Genomic DNA, 11,471 nt, shown 5'->3' on the forward strand with positions numbered 1-11,471 from the left:
TAAATAATTAAAAATAAATAAAATAGATAAAATAAATATAATAAAAAATACATATTATAAATAAAATAAATAAAAGAATTTAGTTTAATAAAAATATTTTATGAAGAGAGAAAGAAAAAAACATATATATAGATATATAATAAAAATAAAAAAACAAGTCATGTAATTAAAAATAAAAAAAATTATAAAAATCTTAGCACGATACGCCTGCGGGCTTTGAACGCTTGGATCTGTTTGGAAAAAGATCATATGGCTGTATGAGCGAAGGCGTATGGCAAGGCATGCGTCCTAATCCACTAGATCCTCCAGGATTTGAAAACAAACACGCGCGCAACGCTGGCCAATGGGGGAGAGCCACGCAATCACCTTCAACCTCCCCTCCGTCGTCTTAGCTCTGCAAATGGCTTTTAGCGACGGATGCCTCCATAGCCATAGACCTGCAATTTGCGAATACAAGCAAACGACCACAAAAATATTTCGCGAGGGTACCTATAGATTCGTCTGAACCTCACAAATTAATCTATGGCCTTAATTTGGTCAAAGATTACCTGTATCAAGAAACCCTAAAACAAAACCCTAAATTGCTACAATGGCATAATCACACACAGGCATGCAAACACACAATTAAGTATCCAGAAACGTTCCACACATCCTAACGAACAATATTATGCATTCAAATTATATTTATATGCCATGAATTGTAGTAATCAAGTCAAGAAAAGTTTCGACAAACCTTGGCTTATATGAGATAATTCTTGGAGTATTGAGGTCGTGCAGTGATCCAAAACGCTTCAGGGGCTCCCAAGGATTGTGTTTGAACCTTTAGAATGCTTTGAATCCTTCTCCAGCTCTGAATTTGATTTCCATTGTTCTTGAGTTTTGAAGTATGAAACTAGGGTTCCTTGGCTCAGAATTTTCGTCCCCTAGGGCTTGCTATGAGTTGTGTTTATATAAGAGAATAGTTTAGGTCAATAAATTTGAGGAAAATCTCTTTAAATCTTTGATTGGAAATTTTGGGAAATATGATTGCAATATGTTTTTTCAATTTTGAATCCCTTTAAATCCCTTTACACAAATTTTCAATTTGAATCTTTTTTCTTCACACTTTTCCCTCCAAAATGGTCCAATTTTGACAAGGCCTATCTCCCTCAATTTTTGGGATATGGAGGAGTTCTAGGACTTTTTAGAAACCTTACAGAGTCCTCTAACCAGTGTCTTTGGTCTCATATTAAAATTATTTTCCATACTCCTTGTGTGTCCTTTTGAAAAAAGTGACTTTTTATTGACTTTTGAAAAGGACCTATAATGTTTTGGTCCATATCTCTCAAATGAAGCATTTTTAGACTTAGCATATGAGAGACAAAGTTGTAGAGAATCAAATTTCCTTCAAAATGAGCATTGGATGGAAACTTTCTGATGTTCCATGTGAAAGTTATGGCTGGTCAAAGTTCAGTTGACTTTCTCATATACAAACCCTAATTTAGAAACGTTTTGATTTGTTGATTTTTGATCTTTCCTTGATGAACCATGATCAATACTTGATCAAATGGTGAATGATACTTAAGTATGAGGGTCTTGACAAAAAATCAGGAGTTTTGACTTTATTTTGACCACAGTTGACTTTTAGGTTAACCGAGTCGACTGTTGACTTTCTGAACAATTGAATGACCATTCGTTTGAGCTGAGACTTGATACTTGTTATAGAGGTAATATGAGATATCTTGGTCCATATGGGATTCCTAGGAGCCATTGATTCATTGATTTTCCTTTGAACAACCCAAACCCTAGTTTCTGATCTTTTGCTTAGGAGAGTGTGTTTTGGAGCTTTGTATATTGATTTGTCTTTTGAATAGGAGAAATAGTATGAGAAAATTTTGGGGTATGACAGCTTCCCTCGTTCAATTTTCTTAAACCTGAAGATGCAGAGTGGTTCGCATGCCAATCGGAATCAGAAGGTGGAAGATGATTGAACACTAGAATACCAGGAAATTTGCCTTAGTCGGGGATGGGCTTGAAGATGCCATCGAGCTTGATAGAATTGAGGACCAGAATGCATCATACGTTAGATCATTTCCGGAGAATGGATTGAGTTGTGTGTTTGACTGGATTTAGTTTGCATCAACATATGATGTCTGGAAAAACATATGTTAGGTCGGAGGATATGTCGTACATTAGATCAAATCCAAATTGCATCCTCAGATGTCTGGAAAACCGTGCGTTAGGTTTAAGAATAAGTCGTGCGTTAGACTAATCTCAATTGCATCCTTAGATGTCTGGAGAACCGTGCGTTAGGTTAATGGATAAGTCGTGCGTTAGACTAATCTCAATTGCATCCTCAGATGTCTGGAGAACCATGCGTTAGGTTGATGGATAAGTCGTGCGTTACACTAATCTCAATTGCATCCTCAGATGTCTGGAGAACCGTGCGTTAGGTTGATGGATAAGTCGTGCGTTAGACTAATCTCAATTGCATCCTCAGATGTGTGGAGAACCGTACGTTAGGTTGATGGATAAGTCGTGCGTTAGACTTATCCAAATTGCATCCGTAGATGTCTGGAATGCCATGCGCTAGGCGTTGTTTTGAATAAGATTCGAATCTTCGTAATGTACCTGTCAAACATTGTCAGTTTTTTCTGCAATGTTATGATGTATTAGCTACGTGTTTCTCAAAATAAATGAGGAATGTGCATGTGATTATGTATGCGATGTATAAGTATGCTCATGATTTATGATGTATGACTATGATTGTGCTGCTTTGATTATCTGTACTTGAGAGGATATATCTTTCTGTTGTTGATCTTATATTGGAAACACCTAGCTGGGGATTTATGATTTTGCTTGGGGATGATCGGTAATTTGATGTACCCTGATTGGGGATGAGAGATATTGATAAACCATGTCGGAGGAGAGCAAAGTGTCGGGGAACAGGCCGTGTTGAAGATGTAAACTCTGTCAGGGAGCTATGTCTTTTGTTGAGAGTATTGAAGATATCTTCTTAATGAGTACTCTGCGGGGATTCCTTCAGATTATTGACTTTGAAGGAGATCTTCTGGATTTCTTTAGACATTGTCTCTTCGCCCTTCCAATCTTAAGATCTAATAGATATTTTTAGGAAAGGGAAGATAAATGATAATCATGTTCATATGCATATGTTCATTCAAAATTATCATTGGACGTTTGCATATTTGAAAAAAGGAGAAAAAGGAAAACTTGAAAGAGAGAAAAATAACTTGTATTAAGAAAGCCATGAATAGGCAAAAATAAAGAACATATTGTGTGTTTTTGAAAATGGTACAGAATAAAACGAAAGAAAAATAGCTATGCGGAAACAATCCTATTGAGTTTCAATTCTGCTATTGCTATTATATCTTCGAGCATCTCATCCCTTGCTTGTTGGAGAAAGATGATTGAATTGATCTGAGCCCTTTGAACTTGATGTTGTAGATATATCTGATTGATGAGCGACTTGAACGAGACCTAGTCGTACGCTTTATCCTTAACTTTTGCCTAGGCCGCCTTTCAGGTTTTCAGCCTAACAGGATACCCTTTTTTGCCCAAGTCTCCCTTTCGGGTTTTCGACTTGACGGGTGTACACATTTTTTACATATATATCCCTAATTTTTGCTCAAACCCTTTTGGTTTGCCGGGATGCCCTTACTTTTGCCTAGGTACGTCGACCTAGCAGGTCGTATTTATGCGTAGTATTTTTTGACTATGTCTGTGTTCACAGGCTGTGGGAAGTCTTCTCCGTCCATGGTAGTGAGTATCATTGCTCCTCCAGAGGAAATTTTCTTGATTACAAATGGTCCCTCACAGGTGGGAGTCCACTTGCCCCTAGGATCGCCTTGTGGTAGAATAATTCTCTTTATGACCAAGTCACTGACCTGGTATGTTTGTTGCTTGACTCTCTTGTTAAAGACCTTGATCATCCGCTTCCGATACAATTGTCCATGACAAACAGCCGCAAGCCTCTTTTCGTCAATCAGATTTATCTGGTCTAGTCGAGTCTGAATCCATTCGTCTTCGTCTAATTCTGCCACTTTCATGATCCTCAAGGATGGAATTTGAACTTCGATCGGTAACACAGCTTCCATACCATAGACTAGTGAGAACGGGCTTGCCCCAGTTGATGTACGTGCGGAAGTACGGTAACCATGAAGAGAAAATGGTAACATCTCATGCCAATCCTTATAAGTCACGGTCATTTTTTGTACAATCTTCTTTATGATCTTATTGGCGGCCTCCACAGCGCCATTCATCTTTGGTCTATATGGTGAAGAATTGTGGTGCTTGATGTTGAATTGTGTGCAGAGTTCAGTAATCATCTTGTTATTCAAGTTAGTACCATTGTATGTGATAATCCTTTCGGGGATACCATACCGACAAATAAGATTGTGCTTAATGAATCGGGCCACCACATTCTTGGTAACGGAGGCAAATGAAGCAGCCTCTACCCATTTGGTGAAGTAATCAATAGCCACAAGGATGAAGCGGTGTCCATTGGAAGCGGTCGGTTTGATCTCTCTGATCATATCAATGCCCCACATTGCAAAGGACCAAGGAGCAGTCAGAACATTTAGAGGGACAGGGGGTACGTGTATTTTATCGGCGTATATCTGGCATTTATGACATGTTCTGGAATGTTGGTGGCAGTCAGTTTCCATAGTGGACCAGTAGTAACCTGCTCTCAGAATCTTTTTAGCCATAGTATGTCCACTAGAATGAGTTCCAAAAGTACTGTCATGCATGTCTTCCATGATCTCCTCTACTTCCTTCTTGTTCACACAACGAAGCAAAGTTGAATCGTGATTACGTTTGTATAAGGTTCCATTGCTCAGAAAGAACTTGGATGCAAACCTCCTTAAGAATTTCTTGTCATTAATAGATGCCCCCTCAGGATACTCTTGGTTCTCGAGGTACCTTTTTACTTCATAAAACCATGGTTTTTCTTCGACCTCATTAGTAACTATCTCGTAACAGTATGCGGGTTCGTCATATTTTTCAATAATAACTATAGGAGCCTCGTTGTCCCATCTGACCTTGAACATGGATGACATAGTAGCTAATGCGTCTGCCAGTTGATTTTCTTCTCGAGGGATATGTTCGAAAGTAATCTCTTTGAAATGTGGAATTAAAGATAGCACCAAATCTTTATAAGGCATGAGATTAGGATGCTTCGTATCCCATTCTCCTCTGACTTGACTGATTACTAAAGCCGAGTCCCCATATACTACCAGGAACTTGATTCTTAAGTCAATAGCAACTCTGAGGCCCAAGATACACGCTTCATATTCAGCCATATTGTTGGTACAATCGAAACATAACCTTGCGGTGAATGGAGTGTCTCCACCTTCTGGAGAAACGATTACAGCGCCAATACCATTACCCATTGTATTTGAAGCTCCATCAAAAACCATAGTCCATCGAGATCCTGGCTCAGGTCCTTCATTCGGACCAGGTTGTACACAATCAGTAACAAATAATACATCTTCATCTGAGAATTCAAAACTCATGGATTGGTAATCTTCCACAGCTTGTTGAGCCAAATGATCTGCCACTATACTTCCTTTGATCGCTTTTTGTGTCGTGTATTGGATGTCGTACTCGGTTAATATCATTTGCCATCTTACAATTCGTCCAGAGAGAGCAGGCTTTTCAAACACGTACTTGATAGGATCCATTCTAGAAATCAACAAGGTGGTACGGTTCAACATATACTGTCTTAGTCGGCGAGCAGCCCATGCCAAAGCACAACAAATTTTCTCGAGCAGTGAGTATCTTGTTTCACAGTCGGTAAACTTTTTGCTAAGGTAGTATATTGCATGCTCTTTTCGACCAGACTCGTCATGTTGCCCCAGTACGCACCCCATCGAGTTCTCCAGCATTGTTAAGTACATAATTAGAGATCTTCCTTCAACAGGTGGTATCATGATCGGAGGTTCTTGCAGGTACTTCTTGATTTTGTCAAAGGCTTCTTGACATTGGTCGTTCCACTTTACTACTTGGTCTTTCCTCAGTAATTTGAAGACCGGTTCACAAGTAGCGGTAAGATGGGAAATAAATCTAGCGATATAGTTCAGACATCCCAGGAATCCTTTAACTTCTTTCTCGTTTCGTGGCGCAGGTATTTCTTGTATTGCTTTCACTTTTGCAGAATCGACTTCAATAGCTTTACTACTGACAACGAAACCAAGTAGCTTACCAGACCTTACGCCAAAGGTGCACTTGTTCGGATTCAATCTCAACTTGTATTTCTTCAGCCTATCAAACAGCTTCTGCAGATGGTCTAGATGTTCTTCTTCAGTATTGGATTTTGCAATCATATCATTGACATAAACTTTTATCTCTTTGTGGATCATATCATGGAATAGAGCTACCATCGCACGTTGGTATGTTTCCCCGACATTCTTCAAACCAAGCGGCATGACCTTGTAACAGAAAGTGCCCCAGGGCGTAGTGAAAGTTGTCTTTTCCATGTCTTCGGGTGCCATTTTGATCTGATTGTAACCTGAGAAACCATCCATGAAAGAGAACACCTTGCATTATGCAGTACTATCTACCAGGATGTCAATATGTGGTAGGGGAAAATCATCCTTAGGGCTTGCTCGATTCAAATCTCTGTAGTCTACACACATTCTGACCTTTTCGTCTTTCTTGGGTACTGGTACTATATTGGCGATCCAGGGTGGATAACTCACGACTTTTAGGAAACCGGCATTGAATTGTTTCTCAACCTCCTATTTGATTTTCTGAGCCATGTCAGGTCTGCTTCTTCGTAAGTTCTTTTTAACTGGAGGGCTATTTTCTTTAATAGGTAGACGATGAACCACAATATCCGTATCGAGCCCAGACATGTCTTCGTAAGACCAAGCGAAGATCTCAACATTGTCTCGTAGCATCTGGATCAATCTCTATTTGACAGCATCCTCTAATTCAGCCCCTATCTTCACCTCTTTCTTTTCTTTGTCAGTGCCTATGTTTATGACCTCGATTGACTCTTCGTGCGGTGTAACAACCTGCCCTAAAATTAAAGGTTTTAGAGTCGCCACCTATTCTAAAGGGCGAATAGGAAACCCTACGCAATTTAGAGATCGGGGTAAGTTATTATAATCAGGTCGAGGGAAGGTGTTAGGCACGCTCAACCCTTTCTTAGGGTTTTATCGAAGATAAGGTTTATGGCTAAAATTTTAAGGCCATAGCTAAAGAAGTGAAAAGGGTAAAAATTGAGATTTGAAGTGAATTGAGATTTTAGGGAGGGGGACTCGCCTTGGTTATCCAAGTACATACGCATCTCCTTATGGAGAATCAGAGTCAACGTAGTTCGGGCACAGGGTTGTACGCCGTAGAATTGATTATGGAGGTGTTTGAAGGCTTTTTGAATGGCCTATTGTAGTTTTGAAATGCAAAGTTCGAAGGTATTTTGAATTACCTTATCGTAGTTTGACCATCACATTATTGAAGAGATGAAAATCTGTAGTGTAGTGGTTTAGTGTGTTTTAGATTTGGGCGTACAACCCTGATTTAATATCTCACAGTTAGATGCGATGATCAATAGATTTGATCATTATAGTTAACGGATTAAAGGGGCATTGCTGGTTACTGTGATCGATTGATTCGATCGTCGCGGGCAGCAAATTGAATGTATTTTAGATTTGATATTTTTATTCTTTTATCTCTCGTCTAATGTGACTAATAGCTTTAGTCGGGTCGAGGAGAGAATTAATCGAAGGTTAATGTTTCGCCAAATGGGCAATGAGATCGGACAAACCCTAATGGTCATAAACCTTTCTAGGGTTTTTGTGATCTTTTAATGTTTTAGACCGATTAAATAAATTAAATCAGAATAATCGAACAATCGAGAAAATAAGCCTAAGCCTAAGCCTAAGCCTAATCCTAATTTAATTATATTATTAATCTATTTATAAAAAAATGAAAAAAAGTTAAAATATATATATATATATATATATATATATATATATATATAATTATATATATATATATATATATATAACTAAGATGAATTATATAATATATAAAAGAAATTAAATAAAACCTGGGAAGCAATCTTGTGCTGCTAGCCTTTGAAGTCCCATGGTAAGCCTTGCAATCCTGGTACATTAGATTAGGGTTATTGGAGATCCTGTGGTGCATAGCTGAGGATGTACGATAAGTGTGTGGGGCAGCAGCGCACTAGATCCTGCGGTAGCTTAGTTCAAATATAATGCCAAAATAAACCAAATATACCAGGGATCGAACCCACTTCTCCTTGGTCACATGTCCAGTTGCCTTACCAATGATGCTACGCTTTTGATTTGTTTATTAACCAACATAGTTTGATGAAATATTAAACGCATGAAAATTTGTGAAAGAGTTAAAGAACCTGTCCGCCTGGGTCCCACACGAACCAATCATGTGCATGAGAGAGAGTTTAGAAGGGTTGACTACCCAATGTGACGGAGACACGCCATCAAAGAGAGAGAGAGCCTGAGGTTGACCGTTTGACCCACCAACGGGAGAGAGTCCAAGCGCCACGCGTGCATTCATACTTTCCAACCTTACTATTCATCATCCCTGTCTTCATCACCTGCGGAATTGCTCGCGGATTCTTCTGCGGCCTTTCCTGCGGATTCTCCCAGCATCCATGACCAACCATGGTGACCTGCAGAACTCAACGAATAAACGTCAAACAAAAGCCCAGTTCCACTATAATAGATATTGCGAGTTCATTGGCATTGCTCCCAGGTCCTAAAGATGGCTGGAACATGAGATCCGGAGTTTCTCATCTTTGGAACTTTCCAATGGTATATCGCGTCCCGATTATCATGAACCCCATGCGAATGTCCTAATCTGCTCCATGGAACCTCAGAAATACAATAGAGATGTTAGTATGCATTAAAACACGACACAATACCAAAAACGAAATTCAAACAATAATATGATAAGAGAGCATTCGAGCAAGGGCGTTTCAAAGGATCTTGGCCGTCCTTTGGGACTTGGTATTACTCGTTATTGCCTCAGGAACACGATGGATGACCTCAAAGTTCTTGCAAGAGGCTGCCATACGATTTCTTCTTTGCCCTAGTTTCTCCTCCTTTTACAAGTTTGTAACCCTAGTATTTTTCCTTCCTTTTTTTCCCCTTGGCTGCCCAAATAATCCTCATATATATGTGAAACTTTTTAGGTCTCATAACGTGTGAAAGAATCAAGTCATTTGATTAAAAATAATTGATTTAGCAATATGCATATAATCTTTCCAAACTTGACCAATCTTGCTTCTCATCTTCCTTTCACGTATACTTTGGCTTTATGACCAATTTAAAATCAATTTGGATTCAAGAGAAACAATCACATGATTTTAAAATATTAAATCATGATTTTATTTGATAAATTTTGTATTTAAATGAATAAATCTAAAATTAAATTAAATAAAAATCACCAAATAATTGAAAACTGGTTTATGGGCTTTCAATAAACTTAATATCTCATGGATAACTTAGTTTTAGAAGCCCAATACTCAAAGGTGTGCAAATAGTCAATTAGGGTTTCACACACTTCATGAAGTTTACCCAACTTGTGCAGCTTGTATCTTGATCAATTTTTATCATTTTGAGGTGTTCTCGGACTTTTTGGAAAGCTTAAAGAGTCCTTTAAATGACCCTTTTGGTTTCGTCTCAATTGGAGCTTCCGTGCTCAAGTTATGAACTTTGACCCGAAAGGTGCTTTTTGTTGACTTTTTGGAGGACCTATAATCTTCTTGACCATATCTCTTAAATGGTGCATTTCTTGATCTTGGGCCCAACATAAAAGTTGTAGAGGATGAAACTTCCTTGAGAATAGGCTTTGGTTGGAGAATTTCTAACAAACCATGCGAGAATTATGACCGGTTAAAGTTGAGTTGACTTTTTTAGTTAAAAACCCTAATTTGAACCTTTGCATTTGTTCATTTCTGAGTTTGTATTGACGGATCATGATCAACCTTTGATCAAATGATGGATATAACCTCACACACTTGATGTTGACCAAAAATCTTGAAGTTTGACTGTATTTTGACTATGGTTGACTTTTAGGTCAGCATAGTCGATGATTGATCATCTGAGCCATTGAGTGAGCAATCCTTGGAATATAAGCTTGACTTTTGACATGGAGGTGCCTTAAGACATATGAGATACCTTGAGATCCATTTGGGGCCTCAGAGATTCAAAATCCTTTGATGCAATGCAAACCCTAATTTTGAATAGGAGAGAGTGACTTGAGAAAACCTTTGAACCTTGAGTTATTGGAGATGAAATGAGGAACCTTTGATTGGATATGGAAGGGAAAATTTTGGGGTATGACATGAGGCTATATAGTTTTTTCTTCTTGCTCTAGTAATCTGGCAAGTTTTCTAGGCACTTCACAATCTTCCTCACCTTCATCCTCAGCTTGGTAGATCGGATTTTCAAAGTCATATTTAGCAATAGCAGAGTCGTTATCAGTAGGATCCAGAGTGGATATGGATCTGCAGTGCATTATGTGGGTGTGTGTAATAACACATAGCTATAAAAGTAAACAAAGTAAAAGCGAACACACAATTTGAATACGAAACGTCCAATGTTTTATTGAATAAAAATATGCTTATGAAATGACAAGCCCTAACAATGGACCATTGTGCCTTGGGCGGGACACATGGCTTTAGATTTTATAATTTTATTGGAATACATAAATTAAAATTGAAATATAAAGGAAAGCGATAAATAAAACTAAGAACGACAATTACTCTTGACTATAGGAGATAGAGACAATGTCTTCAGTCTTCCAATTGTCCAGTCCTTTTTCTGCTGTAGGGAAGATCCACTTGTCCAAGTTGTAATTAATTTCATCTTATCCAATGGCATTGACTCCGTTGCTGATGAAATGATGCTTCAAACCTTCTGGACGAGGGTGTTGTTCTCCTTTCTGATCCTTAGCGGTGCAGCCTAAACCCCATTTGTTGGACTTGTAAGGAATATCAGGAAGTTGCCCCCAGATAGTGCAGCCACCTTCTTCTATCACATCCCTAGCGTCTTTCAGAGAAGCCATTGTAGGAGGAACCCTAGTAACTTTAGGAGGAATGTAGATATGCTTAGTCTTAGAAACCACTTGAGGGACCAATTCGAACGCTTGACGGGGAGATTCAAAACCTTCTATAGAGAGTTCTACATACTTGGTTTCATCTACGAAGCTCACCACATACTCTTCTTCATCATGAACGGTAACAATCTTGCCTTTTGCCGGATATTTCAGTTTTTGATGGAGGGTCGATGTCACAGCACTTGCCCCATGTATCCAGGGACGCCCAAGTAGACAGGAATAAGTGGGATGAATGTCCATCACATAGAACACAGTATTGAAGGTCTGAGAGCCTACTCTGATCGGGAGCTCTATTTCACCATGTACAGTACTCATTGAGCCATCGAAAGCCTTTACTATCACATCACTAGACTTCAGCGTCA

At 38.8% G+C, this 11,471-nt stretch overlaps 1 protein-coding gene across 1 annotated transcript; it reads right to left on the reverse strand.

Annotated features, from left to right (window-relative positions):
* Positions 1–407: 407 nt before the first annotated feature.
* On the reverse strand, positions 408–5,618 carry LOC131659648 (uncharacterized). Its single transcript, XM_058928807.1, has 2 exons — positions 5,145–5,618; positions 408–437 (listed from the first exon to the last, which is right to left on the reverse strand). The coding sequence occupies exons 1-2, from the start codon at positions 5,616–5,618 to the stop codon at positions 408–410; spliced, it is 504 nt and encodes a 167-aa protein (XP_058784790.1).
* Positions 5,619–11,471: the final 5,853 nt, after the last annotated feature.

The sequence above is a fragment of the Vicia villosa genome, linkage group LG3 (assembly GCF_029867415.1).
Source record: "Vicia villosa cultivar HV-30 ecotype Madison, WI linkage group LG3, Vvil1.0, whole genome shotgun sequence".
Lineage (NCBI taxonomy): Eukaryota > Viridiplantae > Streptophyta > Magnoliopsida > Fabales > Fabaceae > Vicia > Vicia villosa.